A 26,799-nucleotide genomic window follows, 5' to 3' on the forward strand; every position below is an offset into this window, starting at 1 on the left:
ACTTCTTCTTCTATCGTGTGGATTGTGAGGTGGATTACCAACCCCATCAAACCTGGTGTCAGGGTTATACGACTACGTACTTAATCAGTAAGTAATAACCGGGACCAACAGCTTAACATGCCTTCCGAAGCACGGATCGTCTTACTTTTTAGACATTACAGGTGATCTACATGTAATGTCCTAACCAAACTAGGGATCACAAAGTATTTTTTGTGATTTGTCCTCACCCGGATTCGAACCCGGAACCTCCAGATCGTGAGCACAAAGCTCAACCACTGGACCACGGAGGCCGTTACTACTATCAAAGTTATCTACTTATTTAATTGAAGCAATGATGTTACATTTATTGGAATATATCAGCAAATAAAACTAAGTTGTGGTAGGTACAATGTGTTTATTTAAATCGTACATTGACGTCCATAAATCAAACATGTCAGAGTGTTCGGATCAAACCTTACAATTTGCTAATAAAACAGTTTCTCTAGATTGATATGAGTGAAACATTTAAAATATAATTAAGTATTTACAAGGTTAATAATAACTAGATACATATTTTTTCATTTATATTTCTTTGTTCAGTACTGCCTCAACAAATTTACATAATCACTTATGAATCTAAATTTTGTTGGCCTAATCTTCCACAAACTATACCAAACGTTTCATGGAGTTACGCTCCGTATACGCAAATTAATATTATAATAATATATAATAACAAATTTTGATATACATAATATCAAATCAGTTGCCAGGATCAGGGAATACATGGATTTATATTATGACAGAAAGGAAATCTTCAAACACATTGTTAGTGGTACTTTCGTACGTGTTGTAGTGCATTTGAAAAGACACGATATTTTTAATATTTTTATTATAAAAAATTGGAACGTTTTAGGGACAACACACGCCTAAATATGTTGGTAGACGAAATGTGGGATATTCGATCAGGAAGCTCTATGGTATGGAACACCTACACAAGTTACTTTTAAAGTACGGTCGTTTCACCACTCTACAGTAAAAAATATGTTCCTAAACCTTAAACAAATAACAATAGGACTATCTAGGAAGATGGATATCCTATATACATACATAGTATAATGTGGCACAGACTACTTTTTATAATAATAATAATCGAGAACTCCTCTCATAAAAATATAGTTACTAGATAAGACAGACTAAAAAAATATTAATTCAAAGCAATTATCAAGAGCAAAAGTGTTTTCATAGTAAAGGTCGCTTAACCTGAATGTAGCTACATATTTATATTAAGCTAAATATAAAGGCGCTATATATATGAAAACAATTCAATCAACATAAAAAGCTGGTAGTAAATATAATTTTATAGAAATATTTACATAAATATTACCGATTGGATTGAATGCCTAAATCAAAGTGCTGAAGAATTAGTTAAGCGAAGCTAGATTAAATGGAGAGTAATTAGTGTAATGTGGGTAAAAAGGCACTACATAACTAGGTGGTGGTATAACAAACAATGTGGGAACGGAACAGAAACCTTATAATTACGCATCTCTCCTGGTGTACCACACCCACTAATTCCTCCTATGTAACAACTACCATGACAATACAATAACATAAATATCTTTGCATAAAACGTTAGTGCACATCATGACTAGTTCTTTATATAAAGATGGGTATGTAATTACATGTATAATTCAGTTATATAACTTTTATTAAGATCATTACATTTAACTACTATTAATTAAATACTCGGTTCAAAAGAAGTTTCATTACGCTATTATATTATGGTGTTATCATCAAATTATGCTAGAATAAAATTCATCCATCCTAATCTCATATTAAATACGTAAGGCACTCCATTAATTTTGCAGCTTTGTCCAAAGAGGTTGAATATACTGACACACATAGGTTCTATGAAATTGAAGACCATTGGAAGTTCCTGTTTAACCATGCACCACCTATAGGACAAGACCTTCCGAATTAAGCTCAGGTTGCTAACAAATTAATTACTTTCTTAGGCTTACAATGCTGAACATTTTATACTTTCAGCAAACATGCATGGACGAAGACAATGAATAATTAATCTTATACATAAACCAATCAACCGCAAAGTTTGAATTTGTTCTTTTAATTATGATTGTCTTTAAATACGAAATTACGAATACTTATTAAAATGTTAATACTAGCCATACTGAATTTAAAATTATAAATACACAGCATATACCTTTTGAATGAAAACGTCCATACAAATTCATGGTATAAAGTAATACAATATAAAAAAGCATTTCACTAGAAAGCAAGATTCACTGGAAAAGTAAGATAGTACCGATTTTTAATACATTCTGTAGAATTTGGCAAATGCATACATGTATATTTTGCAACAATTGTCGTTTTGCTTTTCAACAATATAGGCAACAACCCAACATTGGTGATAAAACATTAACTTAATTTTATTAACATCATACTTTGAACGATTTAAAAATAAACAAATTTATCACAGACACTAACAATAAAAAAACACGAAGGTTCACTTCTATTCTTTAAACAATACTTAAGTACAACAATACAATATTACCAATTTGTTCTCGTGAAGCAAAATGTCTGATCGTTTCTTATTCCTGACAGGATTCTATACTATTTTATGTCGGTCAGTTGTGATTCTAATTGGAAAATAAAATCACAACAAACACTTTATATTAACGTTGTTGGACCCCTAATTATTAATTAAAAAGCCATTTTATTCATAAGTAATCTCTTTAAAAATTTTATCAAATTTAACTACCTAAATATACTCGTCGGTACATGACTGTTTCGTAACTTTCCTGAAAAATTTCGAATGCTCTATGTAGCCGCGCTGCGCCGTGTACCCCTCGATATTATATCAACTGCATTCATTTGTTTTATTACTTAGTTTATTACCTGGGAACTAAACGTTTGTACTACTTAATTATTGAATTTTCCAAATAGCTCTCCTCCACTTCTAACCAATTCTATATTAGATTTTATTAATGACTTTTAATATATTTTTACCTTTGTTAATTGTATAATAATACTAATTTATTATTTTAATGAAAGATAATATGAAAACTACAAATGTAGTACTATTGAAGTGTGATTGAATAAGAGATATAAGATCCCTATAATTTTGCTTGTTGGTCTGATAAATGCTTTACAATAGTGTTAGATAGATTCAATTTACTTTTGATAGAGCTTTACATTAAAATTTCGTTGAGCTTATTGCACAATGATCATGTTCGCGACAGGGTCGTGTATATTTGTCTAAACGTTGGTCCCTATAATTGCTATTGTAATTTAGTGTGTTGATAGAGGGGCGCGACGCGGGCGGTCGCCGCTCGGGCGGCTTGGGCCGGGCTGTCCGAATAAAGGCACATTGACTCTTGATTCATTTTGTTATTCTATGTACTGCAGTACTTATCTTTACCATATCCCCATTCAACAAAGTTTCTTCTTCTCTTTTCAAGATCGGTCTAAAACTAGTTAAAGGGATAACTAATTAATATTCTACTATATATAATATAAATTAAACGTCACACCACTATTCTTCCGCCGATACATTTCGTACGCGTTTGTAAATTTGGTATCACATTCTAAAGTTCTATGACATCGAACTTCATCGCTACTCGTTTGGCAACAAGGTGGTGGAACTAAAAATTGTCTATTTAACTAGAGGCGAAACCGCCCAAAATTAGTACTAAGGGGAAGACAACTGTTAGTAGTTGTCTTCGCATTTTATTTCCCGCGAGGCGGGTTGCGAGGACCACTGCGGTTCGGTCGGGCCGTCCCACTCGGGGAACGATTCGAACGCGTAGTTCTCGCCCGAGGCGTCGTCAATGATCACCTCGCGGCTGAAAGCTTCGGCGAATTTACCAATTTCAGTGGAGCCGAACGCTTGTTGGAAGGCAGGCAGGGGTACGACCGGCGGACGTTTCTCCTCGGGCGGGGAGCGGCGCGGCTGTGTGACAGGCCGCTCGCGGTCACGCACCGGTCGCGCCTCCTCTGGTGGGGCGGCCGCGCGAGGGTACTCCGGCGTGTTCCTGTGCCTCGCGTTACTCTCCCCATTATACATGGACTCCTCGTACACTGGGTACGGCGTGGACCTTCCGTCAGGTGGGCACACTTGGTTTTGGGGATGCAGGTGAGGACCCTGAAGTTTCAATAAAAGTTTTATTTTTAGTAAAAATAATTCAATTTTAATTTAGTTTCTTAATTTAAATATATGTATTACTCGCCTTGAAAGGCCTGCAATCAGCAGGATAGCGCATGTGGTCCCGCGAGCACGTGCTGCGCGACATCCAAGCCCCGCCCATTGCGTTGGCGCCGTTCCAACCGCCTACACCCATCTGTAATAAATAACCACTTTATCAATAACCGTTCTGAACCTTTATGGCTCAATGAAATAAGAAACAGAAATGATGAATAGAATTTATACCTGATAGGCTGGCCACATCTGTGGTTCGCAGTAGGGGTTTCGGCCGTTCATACCACATTCTAGTGGAGGCTGGAAAAATAGAAAGACTATTGTCAAAACTTTATTTATATATATTTTTTGTATTTATTTATTATTACAAGTTCTTATAGCTAGTTTACACCACTATCAAAACATATCCAAGATTTTTTTTAATGCAGTGTTACAATAGCAACCCAGCGAAGACAGCGCGGCGTAATCTTAAAATAAATATTAAAGGATTAGTATATATTACTTATTTATAATGTCACTTTTTTTCTTAATAGAAATAACGTCTGTCGCCTTTGATAAATTGAGCCCTCATATTTTCCATATTATTATTAATAAGATCAAACAACTCAAAAAAAAGTAACCGCGCGTATTAGAAACTTCAAACATATTTAATTCTAAACGGAAACGATAAGTTAAAGGGCTGTTAATTCGACAGCTGTTAAGGTTCGACGGGCAATCGGTCGGACCGGCGATAAATTGAATGGAATGATGTAGCAGACGTGTTAGTGCCATTGATTAGGGAGTGTCGATACCGCGAGTGTGTTTACGGTATCGATTCACGGCCGTAAGTGAGAAGCCGGGCGGCGCCCTGCCTACAACCTCCCTTATCCGAGGGAAAATGCCGATAAAGTACCAAGAACAACCAGCCGCAGTATTTACATATACCTACACCAGCTATATCTTGCCGAAAACTGAATTCCAAATAAAGTTGAATGTGTTCCTGTAGTTATTAAATAACTTGTAATGTATACCCTCATTGATTAAAAAGATGTGTTGTTGTTGCAGTTACTTATTATTTCTTCTCCTCAGCCATAACACCTAGCGAAATGACGTAAATTCAAAAAATGTTACATTGACCTTCAACAAGTTTATCCATGATAATTACGTTGAATGAATGATTCTGATTTCTGATATAGTCGAAGATTTAATATTTATTTCAGTAAATAACAATTTCAATCAAAAGTCTGATAAAGATGATTTTAAAAATATTTTCGTTCCGATTATGATTGATATATATATGATTGATTATGGTTGGTATAGCTATATTAAATATATCTTATTGTTCTTTCAAGGGGGTAGTTTCCAACTCTATATCAGTTACTTTTTACTAAACGTCAAGAAACGAAGTTACTATGGAATTTGTATGATAAAAGCAACATGTGACGTCATAAAAAAACGTGACAAAATGTAGCACTTATTATTACACTTTTCTTTATTATAAAATTCATAAATAAGCTAAGTGGAAAAAATAAAACGTTTTTTGACACCTTTAGATATGCCTTTATTTAGTAATCAGAATTTCATAATTTATCTTTGTCTTAGGAAACTACCCAATTAATGTAATATGTAAATACAACATATTAATTCATTATTATATTGTACCACTTATCAAAGGACTTAAGTAGTAGTAAATGTTTTCACATGCAACAAAATCCGCAAGTGCAGTCCAAACTCAAAGTTTCAAACTTTTTACCAGAGCGGTTTATTTAGTGCGCCAAATGTTGTACCCTCGCATACGTGTTTTACGATGCGAAATACACATAAAACTTGCGCTCTGCTAAATATAATACTAGAAAATGAATAAAAGAATAGATAAACAGCGTTATTAAAATACGTAGTTTACATAATGAGGTTCTAAACGCATCGTAGTACGCGAGGTATTCATATAAGAAGCTATTTATAATTTATGATTTTGTAAACAAACAGCTCGCTTCGTCTTTCATGAGACGGTCGTTTCGATAATGGAATAAATCATGGCTCCTCATACGGAGGTAGATGGAGTGGAATGTGTGCACACAATCTGTACACGAGATAATGTTTAGTGCGGGTTGCGGACGCCTGCGGGGCGAGCGGGGGGGATGGGGGCGGCGGGGGGAGGGGGCGGGGCGATCGATGTCCGTCACTCCACGCCGTGCACCGCTGCACCACTGCATCAGACATCCCGCAACGTGCCGATATTGGTCGCCGATACCTCACGTGTCTCACTAACGACCACCCCACTCTCAATGTATAGCGATAAGCATGCCAAATTAAGTTCTAAATATTACATTTTTTTTAAATAAAACTAACGAAACTTCAACGTTTTACGATAGTTCAACGAATATTCAAAACATTTATTTAAATTAAGTTAACCTCGCATTGCATAAGAATTTAAAAAACCAAATATGTATTCATTAAAATATTATAATACTACCTGCACAATTATGTTTAACTTGGTTGCATTCCTTTTTTTCAATATAATTATGAAATGTATAATATAACATCGAAAATAAAACTTGTTTACGTCCCGTTCGAGTTGGCGGGAAAGTGGCGCAACTTCGTTAGGCTAGTTTGCTACGAACAGATTGCTACGCAGCGCAGCTACGTCGCTACGTAGCGACGCTACGCGCTACCGAGCTACGTGACTATTTTATTATTATCATTTTTCAATGATAATTTTTGTAGCTATTATTAGAATAATATGATTTCTGTAATATTTTATGAAGATATTTTAGTACATTGTATTGCATTTTAGAACAGGGTCAGGAGTTATTATTACTTAGTTTTTTCCACTAATATGTTACTGGATAGGGAGCGAGCGAGCTTTAGGGTTTGTTGACGTGAGTTTAGGTATATCATTTTAAGTACCTTTAAAGATGCTGATATTGTTATAAGTAATTATTACGTTTCACAGTAAATTACTGAATGACATTGCAACACTTAAAGTAAGATATATCATAGAATTTGTCACCTGTGTAACATTATGTAATACTAACTTTTAAAATGTACTTTTATTTAATAGAAGATACAATGAACTGCATATTACTATTTGGCTTGGACTGTTATTTAGTTTTCTCTAGTCTACTACCTTTAAAAGGCTACGTAGTAGAGAAAGGTACGCGTCTAAGCCCGTATGTAAGTGGCGGCGGGAGATTTGCCGAGGCTAACTATCGAGCGGCGCGGCACGTGGCTTATCGATCAGGGCGCCCACGACACTCGGAAAAATCAACTGCTGACAGCTTTCGCGTCCCCGTCCCCCCTCCGTTTCCCGCCGCCGCTGCCGCCGCCCTCATTATCGCCTTTGTGCCGCTCACTTGTCCCGTAATATGAAGCCGTAATGATACCACTTTGGACTCGATTATTTGTTAGCGTCCCTTCTAGTCAAGTATCTAATTCGGACCGATGATAGATAAAAAGATTTTCTAATATATTTTTAGATATTTGATGTAATAGTAAATTCATTATAGTTTTGTAAGTAATGGTCAATGCATTGTTTTGATTTTGATACAAAAATTCTATTGTTAGTTTTAAGTTTATAAAAGGAAACTAAAAATATTTTCACAACAAGTTATTTATCCCAAAACTTCCAAACATCCTTATTTGGAGATTAAGTGCGCGAATCATTCATGAAATGAAAACAAGAAGTCAATGAACTACCTGACCAATCCCGTATCGATTCGCCGCAACAATCTACTTCAAAGTTTTCCTCAATTTTGTTTGGAATTAAATTATTCAAATGGGGTAGTCATATGCAGCTGGGATCGGCGACGTTTTAAATAAATTTCAGCCTTATACGCGGTGCGTATGATTGATAATGGTCATTAGGAGACGGGAGTGTTTGCGGCAAGGACTGTCCTTTGACACTGACCTAGATTTGTTAACTAGCGTTTTTCCTCTGCGCAGTTATATTCAAATTGTACAGCGACCCGATAAAGTGTACTCTGTGAACTTTTGATTCATTCATTTGAAACTTGAATTATTTATGTGACATAGCTATTCATTTATGCGCTTCGCTGCCGACAGCTGTTTGTCAAATACTTCTTCTATTATTTGTAAAACGGTTAGGATTGTAAGAGGTGTGAGAAGTGATTATGTATGTTTGGTTTTTTGTTATCTAAATTCTATCTATATAGAATCACGTTAACCTTTCAAACTACGCGCATTTTTTGTAGATTGTTAAAACATTTTTAACTATATGACATTGTTTATAGGTTTTGCGATATGCCGAAGTTTTATGTACTTATATTAAGAAATGGCATTGTTGTATCAAAAGTGGCTACAAATTGTCTGACTAAGCGCACGTGTGTCTTTGCTTACTACATTAGTGATAGCGGGCGTGAGTTAACCTTCAGCGCTCCCCATTTGTCCGGCCAAGTAGTTAATGCCATCTGCGGCAAATCTACAATAAGTCACGTCAAAAAAAAAAAGGCGTGAGTTAAATGGGAATGTGTATGGGAATGTGTATGTAAGAAATGACTACATAAAAACGTTTCGTTGGATGAACTTACCGTGGGTGGTAGCGGGAGGTGGTGGGAGGGGGGTCCAAGCGCCCGCGCATCCCGGCGGGCCATCGCGCGCCGCACGCGAGATTCCTTCGACGCGTACGCGCCATACTCTGCAACAACAACAACGTTTGTAAACAACACCATAGCTTACATTACAAACACAAAGTCATAACCAGTAAACAAAATAACAGAAGTAAGTATATTCGTTCGTAAGAATCTCTTGTAGACACAATTGTATTACGTTCGAAAATAAATTAAAACATAATTAGTAGAAGGAATATTACTGATCGTTTCGGCATCGTGTACTTAATTAATATAGTTTTAAATGAGCACAGGGATATCCCTGTGATTGAATTAACCTGTGTCAAGAAAGGCGTTTTAATAAAATTTAATAATTTGACCTGGAAAAAGTTTAGATTAAAAACAAGGTAGAATCTAAAAAATGCTATTGCTTGTGTTTTTTTCTTTACTTTTATTTACGTAAGTATAATATAAAGCTTCAGTAAAATAGAAGAGAAATTAAAACTTATGCAGTGCACACTATAAAAGTTCTTGAATGTTTAAAGACAAAGGCATTGCATTTAAAATGCAGCGGTAAAAGCTGTAAAAAGGAAAAGCTTCGTCCTTACTTCGACCTCTAGTGAAGGCCAGACTAACCAGAGACATAAACTTAATTATTTGTTCTGCTTTCCTTCATGAAATAATTGTACCAGCGCGCAGTGGCATTAATACAATGTTCATTTTAATAATTCTTTTTTATGAATGAGCAAGTAACTCGGAATAATTACGTTACTCCATATAATAGGAACGTATTGTGATCAAAGACAATAACCCTACTGAGGGCTATTGTACGCAAGTTTTGCTAATTGTTGAATTGCCTCTCTATGTTATCACGAACTTGATCTTTTAAATCAGCGAGAAGTGATCCCGTACAAAAGTGAAGTGAATCGATAATGATTGCCTGACGGACACAAACACAAGTTAGTAGAATTTTACTTGTAGTATGTATAATACGCCTACATCAGACATAAAGATATTCCACGAACTCTTTCGCCTTAAAAAGTTTGTAAACAAATCGTAACAAAAAATAAAGTCGTAAAATAACCGTAAAATTACGCAGGAATAAACAAGTTTATAATCCGTAATCCCCACACCTTTTTAATGTGTTCCTCGAGGCTGAATTAAAATACAAATTGTTTACTGTCGCGCTAAATTGCGTGAAGAACTCCATCTCCATATTCATTAATCGCTGACCTGGCGACGACGTCTTTTTTACAGAGCGAACCCTCAATAATTTTTCGCCTGTTTTTCTCCACGATCGTTAAACTTTACAGTCAAGTTGACTCAACTCGCGCGTTATTCAAATTCATGGCGTTACGTTTTTATCATTTTTTCAGTGTCTTATCGGGGAAATAGATGCGGATTAAAAGAGAAGCGTACACGGATGAATCGAGAGGAAGATTTTATGGGTGTCGGGAGGACAGCGTCGCCTCATTAGCGGACGTGAGTACGAGGCGAGGTTAGAACACGTCGCGTCGCATGTTCAGAGTTGGCAGTGAATCGCGACGCGGGCGTTAGTACCCCGGTCAATATGTAGAGTGGCTGCGGGTGCGGGCGATCAATCGCGGCGCGCGCGGGGCCGCTCAGACCACCTGTAGCGCCTCCCACCCTCCCTGCGCCTGCCATCGACACGTGACGTAGACGCCGAGAAATCCGCCCAAACGTAAACATTAATTCTTACTTCATTCTTCATTGTTCAGAATGTCGTAGCGTGCCACGCGCGGATTCCGATCTCTTGTATTGGTAAACAAACTCGCAGCAGACGCGCTAATAAGCACGTATTGGAATACCTGTACAGTAGACGTGGCCAGTCGATACTTGTAATTCAATTATGCTGAAGGATTAGGACTATTTACAGTAGATTTTCTGTACTTACTACAAATGAGGTTTCTCATTTAGTACTATTCAAATCTGGCTAGCGTTATAGACCCAATTACTGATCTTAATTTTATTAAAATATAAACAATCATAATTTATTAAAACTCCTAATTTACAAATTAACAAATCTACTCCACAAATTAAATCTTCTTACTTAATATTCTTCTTACAATTTTAAATGTTTTGCGTATAAAAGTGTCTCTACTCATCGAAATTACGTATGTGTCAGAAACACAGTATAATGATGGTTAGGGTATGGAGATAAATCTAACGTGACAAAGTTTTGCTCTCAACGTGATAAAGCAAAGTTTGCTTAGGGCACCCAAGGGATGACGACACTAGTGCCTGACGTAGTTTCCATTACAACTTAAGTACTAAGGATTAATCTACCTATCTGCTAGACTAGGAAATAAAAGCTTTTCCATGTTAAAAGTAGATGAAACACGAATAATACAAGTTTAAATACTCGTTGATGTCTTTCGTATACCAGAAAAACGCGTGCTACGTAAGTGCTACGGCCGATGTTATTATACAGTAAAATGTATTAATTTATTTTTGTAGTTTCGATTACACCTTAAAAATATATTTTGAAAGTTTATTGTCGCAATGTAACAGTTTTTTATAAATATAAAATAGATTTTCGTGAGTTATAATTTTCAATCTAAAAATGAAGAGATGGATAGAGACAACTCGTTAATCAAGAGATGAGGTTGTACAAAAGTTTTTTGTTAGTGATACCTACCCATGGGCATGGCATGGTCGTTATGGTGCGCATGATGCGGGTAGTCGTAGCGGTAGTAGCGGTAGGGGTCGTGCGGCGTGTAATAGTGCGCGTAGGGCGCGTACGGCAGCGCGTACGGCGCGTAGTCCCAGCCCGCGCCCGCGCCGCCGCCGCCGTACTGCCCGTGCGCGCGGAACTCGCCGCAGCAGTCCATCGCGCGCGGCCCACTACGCGCCCGCCAGCGCGCACGCCCATCCTCGCTGCCGCGCGCACGCCACCATCACACCACTCGGCTTACCGTGCTACCCGAGCCTTACTTCCCGCTTCCTCAAAAAACATCGTCCCATAAACCCACTAAAGTCACCCGTACCCTTAAAAAAAATTCTGTCCTTCGAAAGTCGCAAACGCCGTTCGAATGTGCCCGCCGTCTCGCGGCAGTCGCGTGGATCGAGTGCAGTTCCGCGGGAGTCGGACGCGGGTGCGACGTTAGTTAGCGAAAAGAGGTCGTTCGAGTTTGCCGGCAGCGAGAGATTCGGTGGAGCGGGGGGCGAGGCGGGGTGACGCCCGCTCGCCGGCGCTCGGCGCAGCGCGGCGCTCGACGGACGCCGACTGAGGGCCGCGGAATCGATACCGGCCGCCTGCACCGCCCGCGCCACCCGCCTCCGCCCGCGCGCCCCCGTGCCCCGCCCCGCGCGCCCGCCATACCTGCGCCCGTATCGCGCGCGAACTTTGTCTTCCCCGACGGAATTTTATATTTAGAACCATGGTGAAACGATTGATCGATACTTTGCACTATTAATTAGTATACACTTTCACTGGAGTCGTGTAAAAATAACTTTGACTGATTTCAGGGGCGAGTTTTGGAGCGATGGGTCTGTTGCGCTTCCTCTCTTCCGTTCGTCTTAAAAGTGAAAGTGTTGAGTAAATTTTGTTTAGTAACTATGGGTGCCGATTGTAACTTAAGGGTATATTTTCTGACGACGGAGGGTAATCATTTGCACAATTGACCATGTGGTGACAGTTGCAAAGTTTTATCGCGCGTGGGCGGCAGTGACCCACATCGCGCCGCCCGCGCCCTGCTCCGTCGCGCGGCAGACCTCCGCAAACTTTTATATTTATTAACATACCGACCATGGTGGTGTTCCTCTAAACTTTACGCTGTACGTTTTAACGCCTATTCGCTACATTAACTTCAGTCACCTTTAAAACTTCATCAACATAATTTTGAATAAACTCACTTAACGCGGAATGTTTGTATGATTTTTATCCCTTCATAATTAAACAAATGTTGTAATATTTTAGGAATAACTTAAGAAACGATTATATATCATATTTTTTTGCTAAAATATACTTATAAATGTTGCTGTGTCGCAAAGGAAGAGCGTGGTGGGTATTCTCTATACCCCCTCCGCTCCCGTTGATTGATAGAGACGTGTGCCCAGCAGTGGGAAGTTAGGTTATTTATATTTATATAGGTATGTGTGTATGATATTTTGACAGTTTATTAAAATACCATTAAGTGCTTACATATCTACTTTATCTACATTTTGCTAATAGGTAAATTACAAACGATTTTTATATAAAAATGAAAAGATTAAGTTCTCAGTTTGAGATTACTATATCACATAGGTACTCTAAATACATATTTAAAAATACGTAAACTACTTAATTTTACTTGCAAAACAATATATGGCAGGAAAAAATAATTATTAAGTATTCCGATCTCGCATTAACGTGAGGCTATTTCTTAATTTCAAAGAAATATTATAAATACTGAAATGTTTACATTTGGAATGTGAAATGGATCGCAGTTTGATTCGTTATTCGTTACCTACTACGTTGCCGCCGCCCGCCCTACAAGCAAGTGTACTAGAAGCTATATAACCTCGCCAACTTGGGGAGAATGGGTAACTTCGCGCCACAACACGCGACATCTGTGGGGCTACTCCGAACTAAACACTATGTACCTACCTACCCACAATTCGATCTCAAGCCCAAGATTTAGCAAGGAGAAACAATATTTAATTTAATTAGTATTTTGAATTCATTTAAAAAATGGTACGAAAACTACCTACATGCTATTAAACAGATTAAAAAGACATTTCGAAGTAATTATATTTATTTTATATAAGTATGCCAAATTTTCCGTCGTACCTACCCTACGTCTTTTTAACTTTACAAAGAAATTGTTTGGTATGGTTTCTTTTTCGCCCTTTGTTTTCCAGTTTTTCGTAGGTACTTTCGTAAAAATATTTTTGGCCTATAATTTTAAACAAAGGAGGTAAGTACCTATTTCAAAGAACCGTAACTTTCCAAATAGATATACTGTATTTGTTTTTATTAAAGCTGTCGAACAAAGAAATAGACGACCATATATATTTATACCTACATAGACGCTTTGCGATGAATGAGCCAAGGCTCTCGCCTCCCGTTGATCAATAAGGAACACTTCTATTGATTCATCTCAATTATAACGAGACAAGAGGTCATGGGAAAGTAACACATTCGTCATAGGTAACGTTATTATTAATTAATTGAAAACGTTACACTAAATTATCCATTGCACACTTTTTTACTGTGAAGGATGTTGGTATTAAATTTCAAAGGTGGTACTAAACTTACTTTATTATTATTATTTATATTTCGTTTCCATATCTCGGGCCTATGAAGTCCCGGACTTATTATTATTATTATACCGTAGTTCCAAGTAATTATTCGTAATTTTACCGGCACTTCATATTAGCAAATACATATCTAATAGAATATCCCTCCGCTCTATGTTATGGAAATAAGGTTGAGGTTTCAAAAGTCGACTTGATCAGCTGATCACTGTATTCGTGAACGAACCATTTCGACGTAAACTTTTTAACATTGGATCGGCGAGTCACCGTGATTGGGATATACTCGCGTTGGTAACAGTCGCTAATAAAAAGGCTAATTGAAGATCTATTAGTTAATTAATGTCCAACCTTTCTCAGGCTAATGGAATTTTCTCAGCGAAAGCACAGGTTGATATACCAACCTACACAAGTTTAGTCCTTCAAACTATCCAATTAATCAGAGAAACTCTTAATAGCTGCGTAGTTCCAATTAGGTACCTACGTAGTTTCAATGCCAGTGTACGACCTTCGGGCGCGCTATGCCAAATTTCGCTCTCATTAAACGACATAGGTACTCGTTGATAAGATAGGAGTGCAAGCATCTCCGCAAGTGTGTTGTAATGTATGTTGTGTAGAGAAGCCAGGCGCGGGTTATCATGCAGATTGCGGCGAATCAATAGGGGCGCCTCGGCCACTGACGGCGGATGACGATCAATAGCGTCCCAAGCGAGCTGTCTCCGCATTAAGGGGCTTCCTCGAACGCCCTTACACCTACCCAGCTACCTACGCTACTCAACCTATACAATGCATTTGCGCCCCTCCACTCAAATTGTAACGATTTCAGTTGCGTTTAAACATTTCAGTGCGCGGTTCTAACAATAAATAATTAGGTAAACATATTACCACAATTATTATTCGTAGGTATTCCCTTGAAAAAATTGAGTAAGCTTATTTACCCATCATGCATGGTATTGTCACGAATAAGAAATATTTATACATAAATATGAATATAGGTACCTGTTCTTACGTAACAAGAAAAGCAAAAACAGTTTAACTATTGCTATAGCAACAAGGACATACCTATCCATATAGTTTTAGATTGCTCCATATCCATGCTACTTGTGTCGTAGGCAATGGGATGTCACGTTTAAGCGTCTACTCCGACTTTATGAACTTGTTATAGACGACGCAATGGACTGGTTACAATACTTACGTACCTACTTTATTTTAGTTATCAAAGCGAAATGGATGTGTCAAGACTGTAGTAAGTGCAACTCTGTGCTTTCTGCCTATCCTAGTGTGAAAAACCCGTGATCCTATAGTATGTTATGACTTATGAAACTGTTCCCCGCAAGACTCCAGTGGTATACTGATGTCTCGCAGGACTTGAGTAGACGGTAAAGTACGGGGCTCACGAGTAGGTACGTAGGATAATTCTAATTGTAGTTTAACGTAATAGTTATGTATTTAATCACCGCTTGTGTGATATGATATTATTTTTTTTGCACCCATGTGTCCGAATATTTCTCGTCTCGAGTTTCAAGCGGTGAGCCAGTACACTGTTGTACTCGAGAATAAGATTATCGAGTCTTCAAATAGTCACCTAACATCTCGTGGCACAACCTACCCAAATAAAGATCACGCGTAGTATGCTTGTTAAAAAAAAAGATGAAATAAGAAGCTTATACTTTTATTCATAACATAATAATAATTCAAAATGTAAATCTTGTAAAATCTGAATAAAATATTCAACAATATAATTACGTTAACGTAAATATATTAAAACTATACTAGGTAACTACTTAAATATTTTTCTCTTACACATGTTCTTTTGAACATGTTATAGTTCATTTAAATATTTCTTTTCACTAATGGCAATCGAGTAGTGTAATCAATAATACTTCTAAGACTGAATGAGTTAACAAATGATATCAATAAATTATCAATTAATAACATTGTGACGATACTGAAAATGAAAAAACAGCCTTATAATTTAAATTTAACATATGAATTTCATAAACATAATTCTTAATTTTTTTTTAGTGTAATATTTCTGTAGTCTTATAACGAATATATAAACTGAGCTCTTAAATAACGTGTAAGTTAAAAAGTACTCGGTAACTTAAAACAAAAATACTAATTAAATAATGGTGCCGATTCAGACAAACTGATCTATTTTAACTATTGACCAAGCCGAAAAAGAAAGGGACGGGGTATTTCGAACTGTCAAATAATTTAAAATATATAATACTTATTATAAACAGAACTTACCGCTGACTTTTAAAACTAGATTACCCACTTTCGTTTACGACAGATTTGAAAAGAATAGGTAAGCAGTAGTTAATAAAGAAATGTTTATCATAATAGACACCAATGCTATATAGTTATAAAATCGTTTTGGCACAAATTACCAAAATGTGGATTCCACAAATTTATAAACGTTAAAATATAATATTAATAACAATACGTTGAATAACATTATTGGAGAAGGCATCTGGACTTAATGGTAAAATAATAAATTTTTACTTAGCATTTTCTACACTTTAAAGCGCATTTTTATAGCACTGTGCAATTATTTCATTTATTGTAGACAAAACTTAATATAGAGGACATTCAAGCACGTCGACAGTAAATTAATGAAAACGTACCGCTTTTATCATAATAATTTACAGAATAATTTTATTCAGTTACACAATAACAGGTGGAGATATGATGAAGAACTTTTATTGTACAGTTCTAAACAAGTTCAATTCCTGTCTTGTACTTAGCGTAAGCGTACTCCTGCCTCCGGTCGGAATCGACATCTATAACCACTTTAAAATTACAGTAGGTCCCAGTTTTCGCGCAAAACAAGTGTATTGAGATTCATATTGTATACTTTTAAACTGACTGCATTGTAAATATATAATAACTATTAATAACGCACATGGTATAATTGACTAAAGATATTTCAATATAGTTCTAGAATCTAGTAAACAATCTCGTTAAAACAAGGCAATAATATTACAACCTAGCTGTATTTACGTCCAAGCGTAGCATACATTGATAAACTACTTACCTACATAGCGTCCAAGGTTTCTTTAGAGGCAGTTGTCGCAGCACATTTTTCCATTAAGAAGTTCTTAAATATAACTAGGTTGTATAATATTTCAAAATTAGTTATTTGTTCTACAAGAGAGGAAAGTTATGTTTTATGTGCGAGTGCCGAGTTTAAATTACGAACTAGCGAAGTACTCATATTTTATATAGTACGTATTCTAATACAGACTACTGAGCAGTGAGTATTTGAAAAAGTACGAGACACAAAACACATTTCCACTCGTGTGAAACATACAACTTTTCACCTCTACCAGCGAGAAAAGTTTTATAGCGAAATTCAGTAGCATTACAAACCTGTACTTTTAAACTCTTTTGGAGGACAACCGTCCTCATAACTGGATGCCTCATTTATCTCTATATTCACAAAAATAGTTCAAATATTTTCTTTCAATGTAGTGTTGAAAGAAAATATTCGGCATTTGATTCGCGCCATTTTCGTTTTTTTTAGATATTATGAGTAGCATTTTATATATATCACAAGTTTAAAATCCCAGTATAACATTAACATGCTAGTGTCTGTGAATAAAACACATTTTTCCGTACTGGTTTAGCGCGAGAAAAGCACACTTTTCACTCTGTAGAGGTAAATATCTTATAATCTTCATATAACTTCTAGGTAACTGCCTTTTAGCACCCAAAAGTGCAATAAATGTGAATTCTAGGTAACATTTTACAAACTTTTAGGTACCTTATTATATTAAACAATATTAAATAAAATGGAGTAAATATAAAACAATTGTTAATATATAATTATGGTAGAAACACAATAAGTAGTTGGTTTACACTAAAATTGAAATCACAAAATGGTAAATCATTAGATGAATAATTTGTACATTTTTCTAATAGAATTCAATTCTATTTTATTATCAGGTCCATGTATTCAAATATAATTATTCCTTCGATAATACTACATGTACATTCTGCGGCAACTGATCGAGACCCTATTTACTCTCTCACTCCTCTTATTTATGCATTAAAACATCCAACTAAGGGTCTGCAGAACACCAGCAGTACAGTACATACACAATGAGTTTTACCTTGTTTACTATATTGCTACGCTCAACACATTCTCATTCCTTAGTTGTAAAAATATTATATTCTTAGTATAGTCCAATTTTAACACTTAAATTGGTAAATAACAATAATAATAAATATACAAGGCGACAATATTTGCTTCCCAAGGCACATAAATACTTCATCCTCTCACCTAACTTCTTTAATAACAAGGAACCAAATAAGGCACACCACTGCTTTCCTGGATCAATTTCTCTGACCATGACTTGTCCACATGTGTTCCTTGAACGTCTCTCGCATTGTAAATGATCTTGGACACAGATAGCAACATAACCTGTTGGTCAAATCTGAGTGCATTAATCTTACGTGATATTTGAGAGCTGACTGGTTGGAATACTTCATGCCACAATGTGGGCAGTCACCACATATGGCTGCATGATTGGACTGCTGATGGGACAGCCCTGATGTTGAAGCACCTCCTATGACAGGAACTGAAGACATTCCAGCCAGCAGTAATAAAGCTTGAGACTGCTCTTGACTGTAAGTATTATCAGAATCTGTGCCATCGTGTTGTTCCGATAGCAGTACTTCTGGTTCATAGTCAATTTCTGATTTGGGAGAATGCTTCTCAGACTTCACTACAGTTTCTTCTGAAGAAATTTTCAGTGGACTCTTAGACATTGTATTTGTGAAACTAATGGAATCTGTTGTTGCATCTTTTGGCCGAGTGCAGTGTATATCTACATTTGACACTTTTTTGACAGTTGAATTATTGGCACTGACATCACTTTTTGATGGGTTAATACCTGAAATTAAAGTTTGTTCAGTTCAATGTTTGTTAAAGTTTTTTCAATTAAAGCTAGAAGAAACCCAGCCAAAAACCAACTAAATCTCTATCTAGCCTCTAATGTTTGTGTACACAGACTATAAAAAAAAAAAAAATATTTCAGACTAAGATTGTCTTTAAGATGTTAGTAGTTACACAAACTTAGTATCTATGTTAGTGAGTAAATAAGACAACCAAACAAGTTCAGACTATGGCAGACTGTTAAGTCCTTTGCTGTTCACATTAAAAAGCATATTGTCCACAACAAAAGATGAAATTGAAAAATGGATGAAACTATACCTGAGAGTAATGATCTGGCAAGCATGCTATTCTCATAATCAGGAAGGCTATCATCATTTTCACTGTTGACATTCACTGGAGGCACCGGTGAGTTGCTATCCTCAATCCGTTCAGTTTTTATTGTTACGGGAATGTTGTCTCCTTGAGCATTGACCTGAGAGTTGAGTTAAAAAATATGTATTACTACATACATTATATTTAGATATTACTGGGAATCAATGGTTAGTCACACATTCATTTGGTGGACCACTTCCCTCCTTCCATATGAGTATCAACATGTTGATTTGATAGGTCATTTTGGTGGTGTTAACTGTCACATTTCCCTCTTCCCATTGTCAATGAATGAAAAATGAGGTTGATTTATCTGAACCATTCCAATATTGAACATACAATGAATGACAGTATTCTAATGAAATGAAATAATTTACCTGGTTTGAGGCAGAGCTTTTTCCATTAGCAGTAACAGTTGACTGTTCATTCTTTCCATCATTTTTCTTGTCTATGTTATTTTCAGGAACAAAAACTGGGTTGTCAACTTTCATAGAATTGGACAGACTATTTTTGTTATAAATATCACATGTTTCGATGAGCCTACTTCTCTTGTAAGTCTCTCCAATTGTCACATCATTGGGTTTATCTGAAGTGCTGCTTCTTCTTTTCTTTAGTGCAGGTAGTTTGGCATCCTTTTGAACAGCACCAAAATGAGATTTGGAAGATATTGTGAGTTGTGTGTAAAGTTTATTTGAAGTGTTTGGAGATGTGAAGTTATCCTTCTGAAAAGAAAAATGTATGTGTATTAGTTTAGCATGCACACATCTTATTTTATTTTGGTTGACAATTCCAAAACTACTTAGGTATTTGCCTTTCTTGCCCTTATTGTAAAGGTGATTTGCATTATATCTGATAGGAGTTGCGAATGACAGATAGTAGCAAGTAACTTGAGATATCACATGACAGATATTGGATGTAGTGTGTAAGCTACCATACAAATATATCTATGACCACTTAAGATCCATCACTTGCAAACTTGGACCGTATATAGCTAGAAAACACCCCAAGTGACGGACAGAACTACTCTTAGACTTGTTAATCTAAAATCTTATTTAGTCTGCCATCTTGATTAATTTACTTCATTCTTATTATTCAATTTATTAAGAAAGTAGGCAGCATCATATATTTCTGTCTCCTGATGAAAGTGAACAAATATACAATCCTGTTTTATGTAATTAAATGTCATCAATGCATACCTGTTGAGTGACACCAGTGAGTCCCTTAACTTGGAGTAAGGCAGCAGTATGCAAAAATGAAGACAACTTGCTTTCTTCAATGAAAACCTCTCCTTGGTACATATATGATAACAAGCTCACTATGTCATCAGCTGACACATCTTTCAGGATTATCACTGGATGTTGACAAGGGTTCTCCTGCAAATATAGGTATATATAAATCTTTAAAAACTTCACAAAATAGTTTGTAAAGTAAATATTATTTGGATAAAGTATAAATGAAAGTATTGAACTGTTTTAGTTTAGACCCTGTTTACTTTTGAATGTGGCCTTCAAGGTGCTGGTTTTTGGTAAAGCGGCCCTCAACTCGCCTGCAGTTGAACAGCCCTGACCTACATGTTGTTAGTAAATAACCTATACATAGATGTTAGTATAAATACGAAGGTTATTCGTACTAAGTCATTCACCTTGAACACATTCCTGAAGTACGGGCTGCATGCAGACAGTATTACTTTATGGGCCTTGATATTCCTGCCTTCGCAAGTGAGCGTTACGTCCACGAGATCCTCCGAACATTTCAACGAGTCTAAGGCACTCACGATATTTGTCTGGAAATTATTCCAACGTAAACAGAATTGATCTGCCATCACTACGTATTATGGCGAAGAATCTGCAAAAACAAATTATTACACAGTTCACAATAAATTGACAAATGACAGCAAAAACTTGAGATTGAAGACACGACAACTTTTTAACTTTCACATACTTTTTCACTCATGTGCATCACAATAACACAAAACATCAGACACTGAGGCAATAGTTGGTCAAAATTATATCAGTATCTGTTATAAAATGCATAAAAATGCAATGAATGACCTCCGTTGCCGAGTTGAGTGACTTTTCTTTCACTTTCTTTACATTTTGCAATGTTTCAAACTTCTTTCTACTCTGTGCTAAACATCATAAAAAAAATGAATAACAGTACTACACCTACGCTGATGTATACGTACTCGCTTTTAACAAAAACTTCTAAAGGTGGTGGTATACATGCTCAATTAAAACAAATTGAAAAACTTAATTTTTGTCTATGTTTTGTAATATTATTTTTTGTTTTTCGCTATTTGTAAAGTCAGGCTACAGTCATAAGACCATACTGCCAAGTCTTACGTCTTTAACGCGTTTTCACACTACATCCGTTTTTACACCAATTTAGCTGTAAGCTCCCCAAATAAAATAAAATAAAATAAAATGAGGGACAGTAGAAAATTACTTCGGATGATGCCATGTAGTACGCAAGCTACCATACAAATAATACTACGACCTGCCATTTCAGATCTATCAGCAGTCATTAGAAAGCACAGACATTTAATACTTTAAGAGGAGCAGACTGAACATGAATATCTTTGCTGTTTGTCTTTTGCAAGTCTTTTGTTATGACAATAAATTCTGTAGGTATGTTAAGTCTGCTCCTAATAAAGTATTAAATGTCTGTGTTAGAAAGAGATTTTACTAACAATAGAACTAATACCAATACCAATTTGATACCAATAATACCCTTTACAGCCTCCGTGGTCTAGTGGTTAGAGCGTTAGGCTCACGATCTGGAGGTCCGGGTTCGATTCCCGATGGGGACATTTTCGAAATCACTTTGTGAGACTGTCCTTTGTTTGGTAAGGACTTTTCAGGCTTGAATCACCTGATTGTCCGAAAAAGTAAGATGATTCCGTGCTTCGGAGGGCACGTTAAGCCGTTGGTCCCGGCTATTAGCCGTAAAAACACCTCCACCAACCCGCAGTGGAGCAGCGTGGTGGAGTATGCTCCATACCCCCTCCGGTTGATTGAGGGGAGGCCTGTGCCCAGCAGTGGGACGTATATAGGCAGTTTATGTTTAATACCCTTTACATTCTCAGAAACTGCACATCACTGTTGTGTTGTGCATTCAATGTGCATTCGATATGGCATTCGATTGATTCATTCAATCGAGATCGATTCTGTTTGTTTGGCTAAAAGACTCGTTTTCAGGCCATAAACACTTTAAAAAAGATCTGTCTGTGGAAAGGAAACGTCAAAGCAGCGAAAAGCGAAGAAAACTATAGAAACCGGCGCGGTTAGAAAACCAAACAATAGCTATTGTGTGCGACTGTGTACCTACTAGAAGGAAACGCGTTTAATTTTGAAGATTTCTAATTTCCAGGAATGGCTTCTGATCCGGAAAAGTTTGATAGCATGCTGCTTGCTATGGCCCAGCAGCATGAAGGTGGTGTGAAAGATGTGAGTAGCTACTTACTATCTGAAGTTTTAATTTAAAGGTTTTAGTTGCACATGGAAGTTTTAATCTTTTCAAGCATTCGGGCTTTGATGAGATATCTAAGGTATTGATATTCTACAGATTTTTACAATATTGATAACCAATGAGTTATATTCCCCTTGCTTGTGACTTTCATTTTAATTTCTGATATTTATTAAGTTCATTATTTCAGACATGAATTCAATGAGTTTGTTTTTTATATTTCTAACAATGTGCCCATTATCTACTTTGGTTAAACTTATGCTTGCAGTATTCACATGTGATTAGGCATACATACTATTTAAAAAAAATAGGTTATACTGAATAATTTTGCAGTCTTCTTTAAATATTTGAGACGGTATATAAGTTGCATTTTGTTTACCTAAATTGGAACCTAAATTGTTTTTTTCGTGTACATGTGTGTATTGATCCAAATAATGTTCCGGAACTTACTCCTTGGTTGCAATGTTACTCATTATTTCATCATTGAAATCTTGCAGTAAGGACATATCTGTAATTTTATTGATAATTATTTTATAATTTGTGCATACAAGAGATTATATAGGAACTTATGAAGAAAGAAGTTGTTTAGAAATATAAGAAAAACTTGAACAATCATTTTAGTAAAATATGTAGTTAATTTTGTTAGAATTTGTACAAATTAATTTTTAATACCTGCCTTAATGTAACAAAAATATTATCATAATATAAGCCTTTATTAAGATATTTCATTTAGTGGTCACATATTTGTATTTTTTTTATTGTTCTGTTAGCTACTATCTGTTTGCCAGTCGGCAAAGGCCTTCTTTTCTACTCCTTTCTGTCCTCCACTACTCTATGTCTTGTTAGATGACCTGCTTTATTACAATAATATGTATAGGCAGTTATTATTTAATGTTTTTTTTTTATCTTTTCATAGTCATACAGTAATTTTTATTTGTACAAATTATGTTTGTCTGTATAATCTTTCTTTATTTAAGTAAGTAGGTACCTACATAAATGTTTTTGTTTTGTTTCCAGTTGCTGAATACAATAGTAAGCTTCTTGTCAAGGAAGACAGATTTCTTCACTGGAGGTAAAAAAGGAGAATGGGAGCTAGTAAGTTTTATACCTATTTGGACTTTAGAAATGTCTTTAAAAAAAAAAATCCTTAGGGTTGCAAAATTCTTTACTATTTTTTTAATTTAATTTTTTCTAGTCCAGTCAGTTATTTTTTATGCTGAAGATACAGTGGTGACGTTTGTTGCATCGGTTTTTTTGATCCATTATTTATGATACCTACACCCTGTATATATTTTTTTCTTGTTAATTATTAAGTAATGTTATATCTTCCAGGTAGTAAAAGACACATTCTACGCTCATGCAAAGAAGGCACAGGAGGAAGCTGATAGGATTAAGAAGGAAAAAGAGGAGGCAGATCAAAGACTTAAAGACATCCAGCGGCGCAAAGAGCAGGAACGTTTGGCACAGGACTTCGAGCCTGCTAGTGTTACCGAAGTCACTGAAGAAGAAGCCACCAAGATGCAGGAAGATATTGATAAGGACAAAAAGACTAGTAAGTTCACTTTTTTTTTCATAGTTTAATGTACATATACATATCCTCATAAGTCCTGGATTTCCAGATAGGCAATGGGGTTTGGATTTTAAAAGGCATCTCGATTATAATGCTCCTAAGGATATTGGGATATTTTTATTTTATTCAGCTTTCAATATCCCACCACTGTCATCAGGTTATCATACAGTCTTTTAGAGGGTCTAGGTACTTCATTATTTTTGTTATTATTTTTGTTGTTTTTTGTTTTGGTTTTTTTTTTATTATTTTTGTTATTAATCAGGGACTTTCCAGGCTACATCTCAAAAACAATAATAGATGACGCTGTATAGATTTTTCTTCATTTAACCTTCTAATTTCTTGGATAACAGACATATTTATATTTGTTTTTGTTGGGTATAAATTACGACCCATTTTTATTACACCCAGGATCTTCCACCCATTATTATTCTGATCAAAATAAAGAGGAGCAATATAGGTAGCAACATAATTCTATACATAATGTTATCCAAATATTAAGCAAAAAATATTTTTATGTACGCTTCTGCCATTACATTGTATTTTTCTTTCATATTATGTTACCGATTAATAAGAAAATAGGTTTTACACATGTTGCTATGGTCACTATCTAGTTACCACTAGTTCACTACTAATCTTATTAGTGCCAACCATCCAAGCCTAAGTGTTGCCATTAAACTTGTAATGACAATCATTATACAGGAGTGTAGTGTCACTACACTCCGGTATGATACATTGTCATGTATCATACCGGATAATGATGTGGATGGTACAGCTCATGATTCTGAGTTAATATCAATTGAAATTTTCTGACAATAATTTACAGTGCCACTAACGCCCTGTATAGGTCTAGCTTCCTTCATTCAATGGCTGGCGAGACGTCAAACAGTAATATCATACACACGTGGTGCGAATTGGTTGTTGTAGATTTTTTTTTTAGTCGTATCTGCAATCAGTAAGCGTCCGTTTGTGTTACTATGAGCAGATGAGCTGAAGGGGAACTTGACTTTATGAGAGACATATCCACTGATATATCCTCAGCAATTAGCAGGGGACCTGCTTCAATAATGAGGTGATTCAGAAACTTTAATCGTTATAGAAAATAACGCACAACTAGAACTACAAAATGTAATGTAATTGTACCCAGAAGCAGAAGTAGGCAGTGGCGATGGTGGGGCCGATGCGGAGGCCGACGGCCCGGCGGACGAGGAAGAAGACCCCAAGGAGAAAGGCAAGCTCAAGCCCAATGCTGGCAACGGCTGCGATCTAGAGAACTACCGGTGGACTCAGACGTTGGAGGAAGTTGAGGTAAGCAATCTAGATAAAACCTCAGCACTTTTTCTTGAAGCATAAAGGAGGGTTTTGTGTTTGATCACTATGTAGGTATGTTATATGTGTACGCCTGTCTGTTCCAACCTAACTTTTAAACCACCTGTTAGATTTTAACAAATGAGGTGTCGCAAAGAAGCCTCTTGATTATCCGGTGGTTATAAGCTATGTGACGTCAAGTTAAAGTTAACGTGGCGCCCTCTGGAGGACAAAGTGAAGTCGAAAAATCATTTTTTCGAATGGTAGCGCGTTGGGTATAGAATAAAGAGAAAACAAAAGGCTTAATTTTCTCATTTGAAATATGTACATTTTACTAGCCTATACTTGCGGGATTTCTTGTATTCATTCGATACTTACGTTGAATTGATAACATGACTGTCTATGAATAAATATTATTATTTATTCGTAGATGACTGCTCAGACACATTCCAGATAGGTTTTATCTCCAAATCTTTTAAAAAACACATCACATCGGGAGCATGTTATCTTAATAAATAAGACCCCAAAACAATATAAGTTTAAAAATAAAAACTAAAACCCGACTACGGAAAAATGACGCTCCAAAGGGTATGAAACAAATCATAAATACAGCCGTGGTCGTATGCCAATCTATCCTAAAAGTTTGTTTACCATGGAATGCGACTAAAGCTATCTCCTAAACATCACTATTCGGAAGAATTTCAGAGATTTTTTTCTTATTTCATACCCTTTAGAGCGGCATTTTCCGTAGCCTATTTTAGTTTTTAAATTTATATTATTTTATTCCGCCTCTGGCATATCCCGTGTGTGCTCGAACATTAAGAGCGACAATACACACCAGCACGGTGGACCGCGCCCCTTAGAAAGGGTGTCAAAATGAATTTCAAATCTAAAATAGATTCACAATAAAACCTAAGTACGAAATTGAAACTAAGTCAAGTTAAATACAACATTTAAATCTTTATTTTAAGCGTTATTTGGCATAGAACTGTGGGGTTCTGCCAACGTAATGATAATACAAAGGGTCCAAAACTACATATTAAAAAAATATCCAACGCACCTTGGTTCATCAAAACAACAGAAGTGGAAGAAATTCTAAATGTACCTATGGTCAAAGAAGAAATATGCAATCGCAGAACCCAGTACAAACAAAGATTACAAATGCACCGATAAGGACAGTCAGGTCGAATGA

General features: G+C 36.2%; 3 protein-coding genes across 5 annotated transcripts in view; 1 reads left to right on the forward strand and 2 right to left on the reverse strand.

The window, feature by feature from the left end:
- Nucleotides 1–424: 424 nt before the first annotated feature.
- Nucleotides 425–11,969, reverse strand: LOC126367229 (uncharacterized). Its single transcript, XM_050010650.1, has 5 exons — nt 11,399–11,969; nt 8,722–8,828; nt 4,427–4,495; nt 4,227–4,337; nt 425–4,141 (listed from the first exon to the last, which is right to left on the reverse strand). Exons 1-5 carry the CDS (start codon nt 11,589–11,591, stop codon nt 3,707–3,709), a joined length of 915 nt encoding a protein of 304 aa, XP_049866607.1. The 5' UTR covers nt 11,592–11,969; the 3' UTR covers nt 425–3,706.
- A 3,682-nt stretch (nt 11,970–15,651) lies between these two features.
- Nucleotides 15,652–21,360, reverse strand: LOC126366997 (broad-complex core protein isoforms 1/2/3/4/5-like). 2 transcript variants are annotated; one of them, XM_050010345.1, is made up of 6 exons: nt 21,209–21,360; nt 20,910–21,112; nt 20,464–20,640; nt 19,645–19,986; nt 19,217–19,370; nt 15,652–18,896 (listed from the first exon to the last, which is right to left on the reverse strand). In XM_050010345.1, exons 2-6 carry the CDS (start codon nt 21,087–21,089, stop codon nt 18,337–18,339), a joined length of 1,413 nt encoding a protein of 470 aa, XP_049866302.1. In that variant the 5' UTR covers nt 21,090–21,112; nt 21,209–21,360; the 3' UTR covers nt 15,652–18,336. The 2 variants fall into 2 exon arrangements, with proteins under 2 accessions (XP_049866302.1, XP_049866301.1); XM_050010344.1 differs by having other exon boundaries at nt 19,645–19,989.
- Nucleotides 21,361–22,476: 1,116 nt separating this feature from the next.
- Nucleotides 22,477–26,799, forward strand: part of LOC126366880 (nuclear migration protein nudC) — a 37,102-nt gene continuing 32,779 nt past the window's right edge. Inside the window, exons 1-5 of one of the 2 annotated variants that reach the window (XM_050010216.1) lie at nt 22,477–22,549; nt 22,637–22,713; nt 23,750–23,827; nt 24,065–24,284; nt 25,447–25,607. In XM_050010216.1, the coding sequence (XP_049866173.1) occupies nt 22,639–22,713; nt 23,750–23,827; nt 24,065–24,284; nt 25,447–25,607 (534 nt within the window). In that variant the 5' untranslated portion in view covers nt 22,477–22,549; nt 22,637–22,638. Of the gene's footprint in view, nt 22,550–22,636; nt 22,714–23,749; nt 23,828–24,064; nt 24,285–25,446; nt 25,608–26,799 lie in introns of those variants that run through there. The other variant, XM_050010215.1, reaches the window with a different exon arrangement.

The sequence above is a fragment of the Pectinophora gossypiella genome, chromosome 5 (assembly GCF_024362695.1).
Source record: "Pectinophora gossypiella chromosome 5, ilPecGoss1.1, whole genome shotgun sequence".
NCBI lineage: Eukaryota > Metazoa > Arthropoda > Insecta > Lepidoptera > Gelechiidae > Pectinophora > Pectinophora gossypiella.

Bases quoted from the DNA above. Each gene is read 5' to 3' on its own strand.
- LOC126367229 (XM_050010650.1), bottom strand. From the start codon at position 11,591: ATGGACTGCTGCGGCGAGTTCCGCGCGCACGGGCAGTACGGCGGCGGC. The intron at 4,496-8,721 runs GTAAGTTCATCC...CTATTTTTCCAG, and splicing joins ACCTCCCGCTACCACCCACG to CCTCCACTAGAATGTGGTAT. The intron at 4,338-4,426 runs GTATAAATTCTA...TATTTATTACAG, and splicing joins AGATGTGGCCAGCCTATCAG to ATGGGTGTAGGCGGTTGGAA.
- LOC126366997 (XM_050010344.1), bottom strand. From the start codon at position 21,089: ATGGCAGATCAATTCTGTTTACGTTGGAATAATTTCCAGACAAATATC. The intron at 20,641-20,909 runs GTGAATGACTTA...CTATATTTGCAG, and splicing joins ACTTCAGGAATGTGTTCAAG to GAGAACCCTTGTCAACATCC. The intron at 18,897-19,216 runs GTATAGTTTCAT...CTTTAATTTCAG, and splicing joins TGCCAGATCATTACTCTCAG to GTATTAACCCATCAAAAAGT.